The 17,701-nt window shown below is 39.5% G+C and overlaps 1 protein-coding gene across 1 annotated transcript in view; it reads right to left on the reverse strand.

Moving 5' to 3' along the window:
• The window catches only part of INTS10 (integrator complex subunit 10), a 19,409-nt gene extending 2,078 nt beyond the window's left edge, over nucleotides 1–17,331 (reverse strand). The window contains exons 1-15 of the mRNA XM_008945771.1: nucleotides 17,240–17,331; nucleotides 16,883–16,986; nucleotides 15,740–15,879; nucleotides 14,816–14,897; nucleotides 14,372–14,512; nucleotides 13,808–13,979; nucleotides 13,212–13,381; nucleotides 9,572–9,705; nucleotides 8,648–8,801; nucleotides 7,935–8,017; nucleotides 6,946–7,098; nucleotides 5,716–5,824; nucleotides 5,262–5,341; nucleotides 4,655–4,817; nucleotides 3,700–3,793 (exon numbers count right to left, since the gene is read on the reverse strand). Of these exons, the coding sequence (XP_008944019.1) occupies nucleotides 3,700–3,793; nucleotides 4,655–4,817; nucleotides 5,262–5,341; nucleotides 5,716–5,824; nucleotides 6,946–7,098; nucleotides 7,935–8,017; nucleotides 8,648–8,801; nucleotides 9,572–9,705; nucleotides 13,212–13,381; nucleotides 13,808–13,979; nucleotides 14,372–14,512; nucleotides 14,816–14,897; nucleotides 15,740–15,879; nucleotides 16,883–16,986; nucleotides 17,240–17,331 (1,871 nt within the window). The remainder of the gene's footprint in view (nucleotides 1–3,699; nucleotides 3,794–4,654; nucleotides 4,818–5,261; nucleotides 5,342–5,715; nucleotides 5,825–6,945; nucleotides 7,099–7,934; nucleotides 8,018–8,647; nucleotides 8,802–9,571; nucleotides 9,706–13,211; nucleotides 13,382–13,807; nucleotides 13,980–14,371; nucleotides 14,513–14,815; nucleotides 14,898–15,739; nucleotides 15,880–16,882; nucleotides 16,987–17,239) is intronic.
• Nucleotides 17,332–17,701: the final 370 nt, after the last annotated feature.

The raw sequence follows: 17,701 nt of genomic DNA on the forward strand, positions 1-17,701 counted from the left end.
AGGGCTAGAAGTCCTTTAAAAAACAGCAAACAGCAGCATTCAAACACCCACACACCAACACCCCTCTGGTGCAAAACAACTCTCCAGAAAAAGGAGCAACAAAAAACTAGGGTGAGACGAGGCAGCAGGGTAACCACAGCACAGCCGGAGGGGTGCGGGACCTCAGCCGCACCAAACATGCAAAAACACCCCCGGGCTTCACGGCGGGGCTGTTCCGCCGCTGCGGCCCGGACCTGTACGGGGAGCTTTGGACAGCGACACCAGGAGGAAGGACAGCGGCAGGGGCAAAACCAATTCCCAGCTGTACTCGGCGTGGCTCTTCCCAGGACGCTGTCGGTGGGCAAAGGCCGAGCCAGAGGGGCGCTGTAACACCGCAGCTTCCCTGCAGCTGCCGAGCCCAAGCCCAGTGCATGCACAGGGGTGGCGGCCACGGGGGGGGCAGGACACTGCTCCTTACAGGGTGCCAAAGTATCTTTCCATTATCCCGCAGGTGGCCTCTTTCAGCTTTCAAATCCAAACTGCATACAAAAATGGCTGCTAGAGGATGGAGCAATGTCAGAGCACAAATGCCCACTACGAGCAGCCTCCCATGTATGACCAGGGCCATGTCAATTAGCCACCAAAAGGTGTCTCAGCTGGAAGACACTTTGTCTGAACTGTGAAGTTACATCCTTATCTCTCTGTGCTACCTTTAACACAAGGTCACAACCCCACACATCCAGCCTACAGCAAATCCAATGCCACACCTAAGGAGAAATGAGAGATTTGCTATACAGAGAATGGGTCTCGTTTCTTAACCTAAATCTTTCAAAATGTCACCGAAATCTTACTAGGCACCCAAGCACTAAGTGTGCTGTTCACCCCAACAGATGTGAAGAATGGAGCAGAGAAGCAAGACTCACATACCTATAATATTGAGTCAGGTGCCTACCTTCAGCTCTCACTGGTGGCCACTTCAGTTAGTATCTATAATTTATTAATGAATATGGATGGAGAGCTATGCTTATAAAAATCAAATAAAGATGGGACGTTTTAGTAGTACAAAAACACTCTACAATACAGCTACAATAACCTACAATAAAATATTTGCGAGACTTATTCAATCAAACGAGAATTTTTCAGGAGTTCTTGGCATGAATGAGTTCAGTACTTGCAAAAATGGACACGGGGAACAGAAAATACAAAGGAACAGCAAGATGTTATTGGACGTTGAGTGGCAGGCGTTTGCAAAAGCGATTCTGCACTACTGTGTCTTCACTACTGTTTGCAAGATCTGCAGTCAGAACTAAACATACTAAGTGCACAATCAGAATAAGAATTACACTTTCAAGACACTTTGACTTCAAATCAACTAAGCTTCTTCTTCTCTGTCCCCAAGGGGAGATGTGAGGAGAATGTGAGTAGAGGCCAAACACTCAACAGCTTTCATATCAGGTTTATGCAGTTTGGTAGGCTAAGAATAGAACACAGTAAGATTTATCTAAAAGGGGAGCACAATATTAATCAGTAATTTCTTGCATATTGTTGTTTTCCTCCCTAACTTCACTGCCTAATGCTGCCACTAGTGACACGTATAATCAGTATGTTTCAAACTATGAAACCTGGCTTGTCTGGAACGGAGTGCAGACGTACTTGGTGCTTGACATCAGAGCTCATCATAGCAGTCTTGTTGAGGCTGCAAACAATGAGCGGGGGTATCACTAGCTAAAACCAAAACCTTCAGATTCCCACAACAGATACAAGCAAAAGGAAAAGCTTGCAAGCTGTATGTCTATTTTGCAAGACCCGATTATAAGTCTGCAGGCTACCAGCTTTTGAAAACCACATTGCAGTTTGCTTTCCTGGGTTCAGAAAAATTAATATAATCTCCTATGAAGTATAATGTACTGAGGAAAAGTACTGGAAAAAGAATGTGGAATTTACCTGGGGAGAAAATAGAAGTCGCAAAACAAAAAGCTGTCCTTATAAAACCCACATCACACCTGTAATGCATTTCCCATCAGTTAGGATGCAGGATTTATGCTCAGCAAAGACCAGGGGAAGGAGCAACTGCTTTGTCTTTGGGCTGCTGTGGCAAACTCGGAGTCTTCCTGTGCGTGACTGAACAGCACCTGCTCGTGACTGGGAGGATGGTGCAGCAGCACGTGCAGCCGCAACTGTGACACTTCTGAAAGATGAAATCCAGTCTGCAGATTTTGAGACTCCCAGCCATTGTCCCAGGGAAAAGGGCTGTGCTGCTGCATTTCGTCTAAAACCACAGCTGAGGGAGGCCAGGAGCTAACCAGTGCTCCTGAAGTCAACACTGCTGGGTGACACCACCCCTGAGCCTCACAGCCAGTCCAGCTAAAAAAATATCTGGGATGCCAGGGGAGCAGACATCATGTCTGCTTAGTGGACTACTCCCTGAGCAATCCCTCCCATCAGCTCTCTGATGGAGTCGTTCCTGTCCTGAAGTGGTACACAGCCAAGCAAGGGTAAGAGTTTGAAAATCTAAAGCTTAAAAGAGAAAATTCTCTGTCACATAATTAAGCATCTGTATTTCTTCTTTTGCCTTTTTAAAAAACTTATGCCTAGTATCTAATTTTTCTGTTGGTTACCTAGAACGCTGGAGAATCTATTTACTAGTCCAAGTTTGGACCCAGTTGTCTAATGTTAGCCTCCCATTTTTTTAAAAACTTTAGACCATTTCTAGTTAGTGAGTAGCCAGAATACACTGACCCAAACTGTAATTTCAACAAACTTTAGCAGTCCCCCTATTACAAAGCAAAATACCACAAGTTCTTATAAACAATGGGGATATTCCAAAACAATTCTGCCACTAAATCCTGCAGCAGATACTTGTTCGGTCTTGACTCAAAACTAAGAGCACCTAGGAAGTTAATCCAAATGATTAATTTCCTTCAGCATCTTGTAATAAACTAAGCAGAATAAGCTCGTTCAGTACATAGCAAGAGATAACCTTCTAGTTCTGACAGAAAGGTTATTAGAGTTTACCTGGAGTGTAATTTAATTGATGTTTTATAACAAAGTTTTTCATCATTCAGTGTTCTTTTAAAACTTTGTTTACAATAAATAGTGCTTTCTGTTCAGCATTACAATTCAGCAAAATTATTAATACCACCTCTCACTCAAGCCTAATTATTTAAAGAATTCCTGCAAAGTGTGTCTGGTTGAAAGAGCAATACTGTAACCACTTTAATATCACGGAACCATAGAATGGTTTGGGTTGGAAGGGACCTTAAAGATCGTGTCGTTCCAAATCCCTTGCCACAGGCAGGGACACCTCCCACTAGATCAGGTTGCTCAAAGCCCCACCCAACCTGGCCTTGAGCATTTCCAGGGATGGTGCATCCACAGCCTTTCTGGGCAATCTGTTCCAGCATCCCACTGCCCTCATGGTGTAGAAACAGAATCACAGAATGAATATGAATCACTCTAAAGCAAATGCCACGCTTAAAAATAGTTATGTAAAAATAGGAGTTTAAAGTTGAAGAGCCCCATAAAAGCACTCACAGATAAGCAGGAAAGTCAGAAAAAGAAACTCTCAGTCTTTTTTGAACTCCTTAGCCAACTTCCTAAAATTTAAACTCAAAGACATGACAATCTTACTATCCAGAAGACTACATGAAAGCAAAGACAACCAGAACATACTCTCTTTTTCTTTTTTAAAGAAAACAGTAAATGTTTTTTTATCCTTACTTGATCAGCATTGCTTGATTTGGCAGCAGTTCCAGATGAATTTTCCCTCCTTCCTGTGTTCTTAAATAAGCAAATTCCTCCAACATATCAATATCTGAAGAAAAGGTTAAAGACTTGAGTGGCAAAAAAAAATTGTAGAGAGCATTTCTTCTTACCCCTCAAATCTAAAGCCACAATGTTGAAAGGACAGCCAAAATGAACAGCTATTGAAATATCTCATCTTTAAAAGTGATAAAGATCACAGCATGTATTCCTAATCCTCCACAAATTAATGAGAAGTGGCTTTCTAAAGCACAAAATACACTCTGGGGCTGAGGAAAATGCCACCACAGTGGCACGGACCATCCTTTTAGTTGTCTGGGTTTGTCCCTTATTTAGCTTTTCTTTTTCAGACAGGGAAGACCCCTTGCTGCCTGGGGACCATGGCTGGATGTCTGTTTAGGTTAAACACTAACCTGCCCACACGTGTGTGTGGTAATCAAAGTGTACAGCAGATCACTGAATTCAGAAATCTTTGCATGCACTTTGACATAGTTCATCGCCCCAAAGAATCTAAACCACAATAGCATTTTATAAACAATAGCCCAAATCATTCAGTTCTTTGAAGCACAGATACTGCTTTACCCTTGTTAGCAACCTGGTTGTATAATGCCCTATACAGCTCGCTAAGAAGCCTTCTATCACCTGCAGGAGCAGCCAAAGCTGCTGCTGTTTTGCTGAATCAAAGAGCAATTGCAGTGTACCTAGAGGTGCTCTCAAGTGCCAGAGCAGGTAATGAGGCATATTTACAGTGCATTGTGCACTGCCACCTGTTACTAGAGGCTTCCATAGTATGGATATAAACACAGAATATGATTCACGGGGAAAGCTTCTGCTGAATCTTTCTAACAGCTTTTCCAGCATCCCAGCACCTAGTTTTGGATGTGAAAGACGTTCTTGGTAACAGAAAGGATACTTGTGACATAGTTGAAAAAATTCTCATACTGGAAGTTTCCTTGTTGGCAGATTTTGTTGATGGCTTTCAGGAACAAGTTCTCACCCCTTGGCCACTCATGCTGAAGCAGAACAACTACGTGGCCCAGCGCCATATCATCTCTGTTGTCTGTGAAAGCTCTGAGCTGCAGGGAAAAAACTGACATTGAGGCAATCAGGAAACACATGTTGCTTTTATAAATATATGGGATTCGTCGTGCCTACATCTGTGCAAATACAAAACAAGTTCTTCAGGACCATATTTCATTCTGCTTTAATATATACATTTAAAATATGCTAGAAATTTTCATCCAAAATACCAAATTCTCTCCACTGACCTATAAGAGAAATCTGAACACAGAGAAAAATAGTTGAGATTTATTCTGTCTCTTCTGCCCAAAACTAACACGAAGAGCAAAAAGGCAGAACAAACCCTGCTCCATCAACACTTCCTCCTCTCCCAAAAAAAGACCCTCCACAAACCCACTTAGGTGAGAAGCAGGTGAGGCACAACCATTCACACGTAGTGACACCACACTAAACTAGGCCCTAGAGACGTGAGAGAATTTGAAGCCTTGACTATCACTTACCTTGAAACAAGCCAGCAATAGATGAAGGCAGTAAGGCATGATAGCTCTACTGGTACATGGCCAAAGCTTCAAATCAGACCCTGCAACAGAACAGTTTATGACACACTTCTTTTAGGGTCTCATGATTATCTCAGTATGAAAGAAACTAGAATGGGGCAAAACAAATACACGATTCCCAAGTCTCAGGTAGGGAGGAAAACTCTGAAGGTAAATTACAAATGATTCAAAATGTGAAGTTACACATTTAAAAACTTTTTCTTCATTTCTCTTTTCCTGTGATAGGGCTTTGTGACCAATATAGTTTAATAGGCACCAGCAGGAAAACCACTCACAAAACCAAGAGGAGATTAGGAACTTCCTCCCTTTTCCTAATACAGAAAGAGAAGAATCATATACTCAAACAAAACAGGAGAGCTGCAACTGAGCTGACACCGAGTTTAAGGTAGTGGTTTACCTTTCCTGAACTTAGACTTCACTTTAGGTTGCTCCTCTTGTACTTTCCCTCCTTCTTGTATTGGAAGTAAAATACAGCACATGAGGTCAAGCACTTTTTCACATGTTTGCTGTAAAAAGAAGAGAGCCATGATAATGCCAAGTCTAAATTACAGTTCTTAAAATTCAGATATGTTAATAATGATTAAAAATTTCAGACACTGCAAAAGGAAAAAAAACAATTACAAAACTCTCTTCGGTGGACTTAATGCATAACTCAGTTTGGCTGAGCAAAAAGATGTACTTGTCATTAAAAAGCCTCTGAGACCCTACATAAGTCATCTTAATTGTGAAAAAATATGTATTGGCATTCTTCATTTCAAGAGTGTAAGATCAATACAACTACAATCAAAAATTATTTTATTTTGAAGGATTACATTTTTAAATTAATTCTTAGGATAGTTTTTAAGTTTGTTCTGTCCATGGTAAAAATACAAAGGAATACAGTAATCTGACAGCATGACAGAAATGCAAGGAATTTTTAATGCTATTTCCTAGAGCCAGTAAGAGGTCTGTGGGGATATTTTACCACATTTCCAATGAAAAAGTAAAGTGGAAGGGGCAAAAAGACTTGTCCAGCAGTACTAGTAGGATGACGTTAGATCCCGAGAGACCCAGTCTTTATTATTAGTGCTGACACCGCCTGGCCTCAGACCACCATGCACCCCTGTAATAAACCCACAAAACATGTACTGCAAAGATAAGGCCAGTTCAGAGGTCAGGCCAGATAATACTGTTCTAGAGTCTCTTATACTGTCAGTTGATAAGTAATCTTTTTCCAAGGTGATTACAGAAGTTTCTTTCCCATAAATCTTTTCTTTCCCCTGCCTTGACTTGAACCCCATAACTAAGAATTTCCCCTCAATATTTAAAACAGTTTCAGTAAAGTTAAGAAATTCAAATTCAAGGTTACATTTACAGACAACTCAAACACTTGCAGCTATGGAAAAGTCATAACTATCCCCTCAAATTGTAACTACCAAATAGGCTAGATAACGGATGTTAATGGACAGTCGGTTAATGCGCCAGAAGTGCAGTTCTTCTCCCTGTGAAGCATGGACTTTTCAGTAGACCCTGGCTTATGTTTCACACCATATTGAAAGCAGACTAAGGGGAACATTTGAAGGAAGAAGACAAATGGGAAGCACAGGGCCAGCTGATGAGGGACCACTGTGTGGAAGGCTGTACATACCCGATATTCTCCGAGGGCAAAGTGGCATGTTGCTAACTGGATTAGAGCTCTCTGATTTTCTAGTGATCCTTGGCCTGTAATTTGCTGTGGAGAGTGAGATCCCTGAAGAGCTGCCAAGTGATGTAGGCTGCTAATTGCTTTTTTGTACTGACCCTTTAAAAAAAAAAGTATAAAAAAACAGCTTTAGGGTCTTCTGTATACAATGGGTAGAAAGACAGAAATAAAAATTTCCTTACAGAACTTTCAAAACAGAGTGTGTCCAGGTAACAGGCCTTCAACATTTTAACACAGCAAACGCTGTCCTGTGATGTGCTGTTTACAGGAGTGTGGACCCAACAATTGCAAGGCAGTGAGAACACAAACTGATGCTCTAAAAAACCTGTTTACGAAATTCCATTTATAACTGGAACAAATAATCATGCTCTTCAGAATCAATCATTACTTTATTTAGACTAGTAAAGTTTGAAATAGGTGTTGTTCAGGTGCAAGTACAGGTGAAAACAAAAGACCTCCAAAGGAAAAGTATAAAAGAACAAGCTTTGTTCTATAGATGGTATTTGGAATGAGTACAGTCAGCCTAATTTCTGAGGAAAACGATCAATTTTAACTGAGACATATTAAAATCTTCCGCTATTCGAAAATTCTTCTGATTGTGTTCTAATATAATGCACTGGCAGACGAATAAAATGCACTGTTCTTTCATAGCACTATATATATTTACTGGTCAAGATGCCCAAGCAGAGGCCTTCTTCCATATGCCAAAAACAGCTGGACTCAACAAGCAGCTACTGGGACACGAACATCCTAAGAAGGGTGCTTAGCTCGTGGCAAGAATGGTACGATTCTAGCTCCAGAAGGGTCATGATTTAAAGGATAAAATCAGTAGACACTTAAAGCAGTCAAGCTGGCTAATCAGAACAGCTATTCAGTAGGAGGAGGAGCAACATAATGGTGTAATTTTTACTAGTTTTTTACTTTATTTTTTTTACCTGGTAGATGATCATGTCTGTAAGAAAGATTCTTAACCAAAGCCAGGTGTCTGTCTTCCAAGACAAACAAATTCTGGTGAACTCTGCAGAAAAGAAAAAAGAGACAAGGAAGCATTTTACAGCATTGGGTTAAAAAATCAATTAGCTAGAAAAAAAATTAGTTGTATTAAAAAAAAAAAACAAAACAACAGTAAGAGTGTGAAATCTTTCAAATACAGGATACTTTCTTCCTATACAACTGTATCTTGCTTATAATTCTCTTCACAGCGTCCACCAAATCTAAAAGCAGCTAGGTGCTACTATTTGCCTGCTTTTTAAAAAAGAAATTTGGTTTTAAAATTATCACATCAGATGTTATCAGAAAGGGAGAGACACATCTTCTTAAGCATGAACCAAAGCAAACATCTCCAGCACATCCTCACCGAGTATTACGAGCTCTACTACTAACCAACTGCTCCTTCAGGAAAAGCAGCTTCCAAGAGAAATGGGGCTGAATAAGCAAATGTGCATGAAGAATAAAAGGAAATTCAGGAACAAAATATTCAGAAACACAACAACTGATAAAGCTTTAGATCAAAAATACACAGGACCCAACTGAAGTAAATTCAATTTGAAGGACTCACAATGACAGGAATTCTGTTTTAACAATAGTAAAATAACTCTTATGAATCACGCTGAAGCCTAAATACAGCTCTGCCTGTAGTCAGCCTTACCTTTGTCGAGTGATTCCAGAGAATAGAGCAGCTCCCAGCTCTCTCTTGCCAGCTTAAAGCTCTCCAGTACTTCAACAGAGTTTGCAAGATCTGCCTTGTTTACTGTAATGTGGCGACTTCGTGCCTTCCCAGAAGGATCCTCATCATCTGAGCTCTGCTTAAGAGTCAGTATGAAACAAAAAGGTTCACTTCTTAGTTTAAACTTATTTCAAAGGACTTTGAAGTCAGAAAAGTTCCACTGAACACAAGAAAAAAAATTTGTAGTGGAAATGCCAAGTGCCTAGTTTAAGTGCCTTTAAACGCCTTTTGATATTAAAACAATACGGTTTGCTCTCAAGAAGCTCAATGGTACAGTGTGATAAACAGTGTCCTGAGAGAATTCACTCTGTTCAAGGCAGGACACCACCCCTGAGAGTCACATAGATTATCTGTTAAAGTACACACATACTTTACACTATTGCTCTGTCTAAGCCTACAGTGGCATAATGCAAAGGAAATGTAATTTTTGTGTTAAGTGCATACTTCTGCCGGCAAAGAGCTCTATAAAAGTGGTTTTCTACTATTAAAGAAAAAGCTGTATTCACAGTTCCAGTCATGAAAAGTCAATTATTTTTGAGGTTTAGTTGTAGAACCTCTGATTGCTATAGCTACCATTTTTATCAGCTTCTGCCCTTCCTGTGTAACTCCTTCAAGGTGAAGTATCCACACCAGCCCAGATCTGTTCACAGTAATTGCTCCAAAAATTATTTTGTTCTTGCTGGCTTTAGCAAAAAAAATAAAATTTGTTTGCAAATTGTGGTCATAACCAGCTATGCCAGGGTAGCTCTAAAAATATGTCTATTATATCTGTGTCAAAACCACTATTGCCTAAATTCCAGTACCAATGCCATTCTTGTTACAAACAAAAAAGTCTAGAAAAGTTACCATTGGTTTTTCTCTTCCTTCTGCAAGTTTCCTCTTTTTGTGTATGTGTTTGTTACGATCAATATCTGTATCACCATAGATGTTGCTCACATCCTCCAGAAGAACCAGCGGGGTTTGGTTCGGAGCATTTGGACCTGCATTTAAAGATAAATTAATTTGAGATTGCTCTAAACTGATGTGAAAGGTCTCATGCCTACATCAAACTGGTTTTGTTTCCTTCACAAGTAATGAATATAATGCTGAAGAAAACAATCTGAAATTAGTTCACTTAAGTTGCATAAGCTTAAAGCGTGCTGGTGAAGAAATGGCAGCCTTACAGTAAAGGTCAGAAGAGATTTATCAGATGTCATAAGACTTTGCTTGAGAGCTTCAGAAAATTTCTGAATCCTTTTCTTACATAGCAGTCACAAGATCTGCTCAGGCTGCATGTGTCCTCTCATCAAGCATTATTTGCTTTTATGCAAGTACAACTATCCAGCAGGTGAACAGAACAAATGGCTCTCAAGTTAACAGCCACAAACATGGCAAAGCACAGCAATATTCTCAAACATTCTCATGAGAAACCCAAGCAATGTGCTGACAGGCACTGACACCTCAACAAAGTGAGTGTATTTTAACAGGAGACTTCCCTAGCAGGATCACTCAGTGTCAGCATTGCCTGCAGCAATTTCAGTGTACAGAATGAAACCTTTAATTGACTGCCAGTGCTCATCATCACTCCCCAAAGCCTCTAAGGAAGCCTCATTTTGAAGCACAGAAGATATAATTTCTACTTCTATTGGTGTCGTGGGATCTGCTGCCGGTTATTTCAGACCTCAGTGCTTAAGTTTCATTAGATATAAATTAGGAACAACACTTCTTAATTTCAAATAACATTGGTACATGGCTGCTACTGAAAAGCTTTTCTTCTAAAAACATTTTCTTCTTTTGCACAATCAAGTTGTGTATGGATCTGCAAAGCTCAGACAAAGAGAAATATAAAGGAAAGGGGAAATCCATTAATTTCTTTTCCCTTTTTGAAATCTCCCTCTGACAAGACAATTGTGTGGACAAGTATTTTCAGTATGTGCATTTCTTCTATTTGCAGAGAGGTAGGAAGCTTAGGTCTCATTCATTATTGCAAAGAACTAATTTGAGAGCTTAGTGTAAGGACAATACATTTCATTTCTTAACATAGAAGAACCTATATTAAGCTCTTTCCATCTACACAAAAATGATGTGCAAGGAGTCCACTACAACAGAAGTTAACGTTACAAGAACAGCCAAACTAACATGCTTAACAAATGATGTTACCTCCTCTGACTAAGTTCAAACATTCACTACTGAAATGTCCCCTACACAAAGGTACAAGATGCTGAAATCACCTCTCCTGTACCATCGTGTATTCCAGTGTGTTGGAATCTGCTCACGTGAACTGAAAGAGAGCCAAGTCATCATGCAGAAAGTAACATTCACCAGATTAGGGTACCACAGCTGGGATGCTGCAAGAGTTTTATCACTGGAATCTCAAGAGCTGCCTACATCTAACCTACGAAGAAAAGAGCGGGTTTTTTTCTTTTCCTCATACTGATTTGAATGAATACCAGTTAAGTGCTTTGCTATCCTAAGAAATGTTCTCTTCTCAGTAGCAGGCAAGCACACTGTAGCCTTTATTCTAAAACCCCCCATCCTAAACCAAACCAAAACCAAACTTCACCCTTGACTTGGGCTGCAAACCTTCTCTTGCATTACTCAAAGTTACGCAGCCATAGAAAGAGCAATGTTGTGGCTTACTGTATAACTGAGCTTCAGAATCTAAGCTTACAGAGGTTTAAATTGATTTATAGCACAGAGTGTTATAAATAACACCCTAAAAGCATCAGTCCAAAGAGCAGCTCCTGCCAAGCCTGCAGGCAGCCTGAAAGTTATGAGAGATGTGACCTGTCTCATTCATTTCTCAAGTCTCCAGCAAGGCAGATATGAATTATGTAAGAGAAATGCATTGAAACATTTTCTCTCATGAGGTTTCTTGCAAGTCCATGTACACGAGAAGAAAGTCACAGATCAATGCTCAGAGGTACTGAATTAAGGATGAGACTTTTTTTTCCCCCACCACTATACTTCCAGAATACACAGAATTCTACATTTCTATAAGGAGCCTTCCAAAGAGGAGGAAAAACACTGATGCTAGAAAGGACATGAACGGCACTGAATACCACTGGCTGAAGCAGAGGTGAGTAAAAGATACCTCAGAAGTATTTTCCTGATGTCAGGAAATGACAGAGATGACCCGAAACACTGCACTGAAGGGACTGCACTCTCACTCTGCTATCTCCATATACATTATTTTTCTGGTGTTTCGATCCGAAAACATGAGCTTTAACATACTCAACTGTACAACTTAGAAAGGAACATCTTCACCAGTGCTTTACTTCTTTTCTTCAAGCAGCTAAAACTATATGCACAGCTAAAGTATCTCAGCACCCCAGCATAACCCTGCTTTCCTCTGGGCAGAACAAAAAACTCAGCTTAATCAGTTCCTGTATTTGTTACAGTGACTACACATTCTTTGCATACAAGTTGCCATTTCACAGGTCTTTTGAGCTCAACTGACTATCTAACTTTACAGAAAGTTCTTCAAAACACATAATTTGTATTGAGTGTTTCATTACTCAAATGATCATTTGCTCCATGGAGGAAATTGTGATTAAACTTATGAACACAACACACGCAATTAAAATTGAAATTTTATCATGAGTCACTAACTGTACTGCTAATAAGTAGTAATTACCTATGGTTACAATAGTTATTGTCGCAAGGAATTCCCTAGCCTTGAGTGAAGAACCAGGAAATGCACGCTATTCAGAGCTGAAATATTCCTCTTTGTGATGCTGTTTTATTTCAGTAAATTCTAAACAAACTGAAGGTTAAAGAACTTCTCTCAGCTTCTAGGCCATCCCTGGAAAGTCCCATCAATCCCTGAAAAATCAATTCAAGGTGTCCAAGCAATCTGATATGTCCCAAATGCAGACTTGTGTGTAGGAAAAAGCACAGGTAACATTCATATTTCAAATGTCCCATTTAGAAATTAATTACAAATTAGAATTAATGTGCAAAGCACACCTTAAAGATTTGGCTTCAACTCTACAAAGAAAGCCAAGTTGGAAGCTTGTGGATTTCAGAAAAATCTCTTCCTATTCATGTTTTATTTGATTAATTATAAATTTGTTGTGCTTTCCTAATGCCAATATATCTTCATTTATTTTGTGGAAGCTTTCTGTGCAATCTTTCTGTCTGAAGGAAGCCAGGGAAACATCAGCTTCAGAGAAACAGAGTCAGAGGAGGAAATGAAACAAACATGATGCCGATGGAAAAATCTTGAAATTTGTGAAAAATTAAAAAAAGCCCCAGAAATCTCTCTCGTAATGTCTGGTCTGTTATTTTTCTCTTTGCTAGGCAACTGCTTCTGGCCAAAGTCGAAACTATGATGCTAAGTTCTTACCAGCAGAAGCAGGTCTTGAGAGAATTTTTAAAAAGACCCAGATCACCTTGTAAGATGACAGTTTCAAAAGACTAATGAGAAAAGATCTTTCAGACATTATCAATGAAACCACAAAGAACTCTTTAGGAAAAAAAAAAAATTGAAATATTAGGAACTAACCTTGAAAGAGTGATGGCTGGATGTTGCTGACGTACTGGAATGCATTTTTGAAGAAGACCAACATCGTGGAATACACTACTTGATTCTTATATTTAACATGTGCATCACTATCAAAGTTACTGATGTATCTGCAGAGGTCTTTCATTCGGTGCAAAATATCACCAAAACTTCTGAGGAAGAGAGACAAAAAGAATTAAGGATGTTACACAGACTCCGAAACTAAAGGTGTGAATGCATAATGAATATGAAAAACGTAATGTTTTGGTGGATGAGATCTCCCAGCTGCAAGTTAGTGGAGGCTGGGAATGCATGCCAGAGAAACTGGACTAAACATCTACCATTCTTCTCTTTGCTGGGGCACCTCGGGTATCCCCTCAGGATTGCTGTTCTTATGCACGACTTTCATCAACAAACATTTAGTTTACTGAGTAATTTGAAAGCGATCCCTGGATCCATATTTTTGCTTTACATCGTACACTCTTAAAAGCTGCACTGCATCTACACAAAAGATCCTCATGCTAAAGTCAGTCTCCTGGAGAATTAAAGAGCCAAATTCTCCTTGAGAAGAAATACCTGGAAAAGTACACATTTCTCACCTTCTTCCCTTGTCCATTTGCCATTCACACCTCATTCCCACCACAGACAGTATTTTAAATAGCCTCTCCCAAGGATCTGTAATCTGGGATGATTTCTCTGTCAGACCATCTATGACGTATTTCTGAGAGCTACGCTTGCTTGGAGACATAATATCAGTGGAATCTTGTGAACCTAGGAAAAACAGCACATCTGTCTCTTCATAAAGAAATCAAACCAGCTGATTTATTTTCAGGGGAACGTGTAAAAATGTACACTGGAGCTTTCAAGGTAACCATTCTTTATTGAGAAGTCTAACAGAGAGCAGTAGGCTTCTCCCTCCTTGTATAAGAAAGCTGATAGAGTGGATAAAGATATCTTGGACATTCTGTCCTACCTCTCAGCACATATGTTGAAGCATCATGAGGCATCTTGACATCAAAGAACTAAGAAACATCAAATATTACTATTAACTTTTGTTTACAGGATACATTACCGAAAAGCAATGCATTCTTCATTTATGGACATCACCTCAGTAATACTAAAATACATTCTAAGGAAGGTTCATTTTGTAAAAATGTTCTTACCTTGATATTGGCTTTCTGTCTGTGCAGATCTAGTTACATAGTTAATATAGAATTCTGCTGCTTTATTCAGGTATTTATACAACAAGCTGGCAGGAAGTCGAACATCAGGGTTGTTAATTATTAGAGGAAGAACATCACAAACTAAAATGGAAAACAAAAATTAAAAAATCCTTTATGTTTCTGGGGGTTTTTTTGTTCAAAGTAAAGTTTCTCAGTCAGCAATGTAAGCCTCCATCTCTGGCTGACCACACACCACAAAGAATCACAAAGACCTCCACGTGAGTGCCTTCAAGACCAAGCTGTGCCCTGCGGTCAGCCTGGACTCATGGGGCCTGGGCCTCTTCTGACCAAAGCAGTTTTCTCATCTCAGTATCCTGACTGAACTCAGAATCTTGCCATGCTAAAAAGCTGAATAAAAATACAAGCACATTTATATTTTCTTACCAAATAATTTTCTAAAACAATTCACTGGAGATTCTTGGTCTTCAATATTTTCAGCATCTAATAGTGTTTCTCCAAGGCCTACCTGTGTAATCAGAGGTGAAAATCAAACACAGTAGCTTTAGAAACTTTTTGAACTGCAATTCAATGAAGTTAAACAATAATTTAGTGGATGGACGAGCAGCAATTCACTATATGGCTATTGCATGTGCTAGTCTCTAAACATATACTTAAACTACCCCTGCTTAACAATAGGTGAAAAGCAATGCCAGAAGATAGCAAAAGAAGACCAAGAGAAAAACTGTGCATGTGACTCCTATACATGCACAGAGAGGTGAAAGTGATGGAGATATCAGCCTTAACACTGCAGCTTGTCACCTGACTGTAGTAACTGCCTGTGCACTCTGCCTGATGCTAGAACAAGCTGTAACATGGTAGTGTAAGCCAGCCTTAGAAATATCAGGTTTTATAGTTTTTAAACTATCTTTAAATTATCCTTAAACTTTCCTTAAATAAAATAGGACAAGAACTATTTTAAAATTAAAGAGCTTCAGTTGTAGTTTTGTATCAAAGCAAACATGCTGCTTGTTAGAGTTTACTGAAAAAAAGCTCAAGCAATAGTCTATCTTAACACTTTATACTCCTCTACACTCTATTTTGTCCTCTTTTGCTTTTTCAAAAAGCACAGTCTATTCTCTGCATTTACAAAGCAAAACAAAATGTTTGATTTGCTTCCATTTGTTTTCTGCCCAACTCTTTCCTGGTGGTAACCTCAGGATATCACAATCTGAACTCTTAACCACAATTAAACACAAACAAAACCACTCACCCTCTCACTAGGCAAAGACAAAAACATTTCAACAAAACCTCCATGAGGAACAGAATGCCAATATCCTGAATAGCCAGGGTGAGGTTCTCCTTTCTTACCCCGTGCTGCACCACGGTCTCTGGGAAGCGCCGCAGCAGCAGCAGCAGCATCTCGGCCCGTTCTAGCGTGTTGAAGCACTGCTCTGTGGCCTTCAGCAGCATTTCACACTGCACCCGACCAGGAAGGGTTTCAAATAGCCCTCAAAAAAAAAGAAGGTTAAATGTTTAACTTGCCATGTCTGAATTGTAGAGGTGACTGACAGAGGGTAAAAGGTGAGTCAACATCACCTTGCCAAGTGAAAGACATTTTGTTATACTTTTTTGTGCTTTAATATCTACACTTGGAAAAAAACATCTCTTTCTTTCAAAGAAGACCATAAGAATATTTATCTGTGTTTACTCGGGTACATAGAACTTGAATCAATAACTAAGACTGCTATTGAGTGGAACACTGAAAATCCTAAAACTTAAATATTTCACAGTTTAAGATGCTTTCTCAAGAATGCTCATTTATTGCTTTGCTTTCGTTCCATTTCTATAATTAATGCTTTCATCATTCAAAGCTAGGTTTTTTAATCTAATCTTCCAACGAGACACTAAAGAGAAATCAACATATTCTCCCTGTAAGTTTCACACATTTTCTCTGAAAATTAAAGACCCCTTATGAAAAAGACAGTGTATCCTTACCAGGAGTAGCCTGTATGCCGAGTTACACACTGCTTGTCCTTAGAGCTTCTGAAGCACATATTCAGGCAGCAGACTGGAATTTGCCAGGTGTAAATCCTGCTTCCAAAACTGCCTGTGGTTGCTAGCAGTGAGTGCCAAGCCCTCCTGGTCACTGCTCATTTTTACAGCCCTCACCTCATATGTACGTATTCACCCCATTTTTATGATCATTTTTATAATAATTTTTCTCTGCAATCAGTGGGAAAATGATCCCCAAGTCCCATTCCACTTATTCCCTATACAATCTCTTTTCCAAATGCTTGCTGTTCTGGCAGACTTAGTCTACTCATACCAGAGACAAATCAATGTCTCATGCCCGTCTGTGTCTCCTAAGTCTCTAAGGCTGAAGAGAGCAAAAAAAATCCGCAGCACACAAGCGAAGTTAAAAAGACTGACATTTACTTCCTACACTAGATACATAACCAGAATCTTATCTTTTGCTTCCTTCAGGACTGTCCCCATTCATGAATTCCTTACCTCTTAAAAACTGTGTCTGCTTGTCCTGAGAGTCATTCCTTAACGCTGATGTAATAACACTAATCTCCCTCCATACAGCAGGTTGGTCCGGAAAATTCACAAACCTGTAATAAAGTTTTGAGGCAAGGAATGCACAGTGATCTCAAAATCTGTTTCCAAGACAAAATTTTCCTATGAAATAATGTGCATGGAAAATTAGACCTTCCTTCTACTGTTTATTTTTAATTAATAAGGCTTTTTCTGTTTAATTTATGGACATGGATTTCCAAGAACACTCACATTATATTTCTGGAAGCTCTGACATTTATGGAAGCAGGCACCTGGCCTCACTGCAGAGCCCCAGCTCTGGTTACTCACATGTCGTAGAGCAGCCTGCCCGCAGACGCTGTCCGTTCAGCATTCCTCTCAATCGTGTACATCTCATACTGCAGGACGGAAGGACACCACATCAGCCTTCTTAAATACATTTATGAATCAGCTTAGTCCCCCCACTCTAAAAAGCAGCTCAAATTGGTCACAGCAGACTGAATAACAGAAAACTAAAGGACTGTGACATTTGTTGTAGTTTAGTTAGGCATAAACTTCTCAATGATAATATAATTGCTCTAATATTAACATGTTGGCTCTATTTCTACACAATTAAAAAAACTCAGTGACAATTCAAAGAGTTCTTTGACGAGGGTTCGTTTCCATTCAATGCAGTGCAAGGCCCCAAGCTCTTACAAAAGCCACAGGCATGAGTGGGACTTAAACCCTGTATTAGAAATTATTATTTTTTTTTTTGGCAACAGCAAACCCAAATGGTTCATGATGCATAAA

Source organism: Merops nubicus, unplaced genomic scaffold (assembly GCF_000691845.1).
Source record: "Merops nubicus isolate BGI_N331 unplaced genomic scaffold, ASM69184v1 scaffold34088, whole genome shotgun sequence".
Classification (NCBI taxonomy): Eukaryota; Metazoa; Chordata; class Aves; order Coraciiformes; family Meropidae; genus Merops; species Merops nubicus.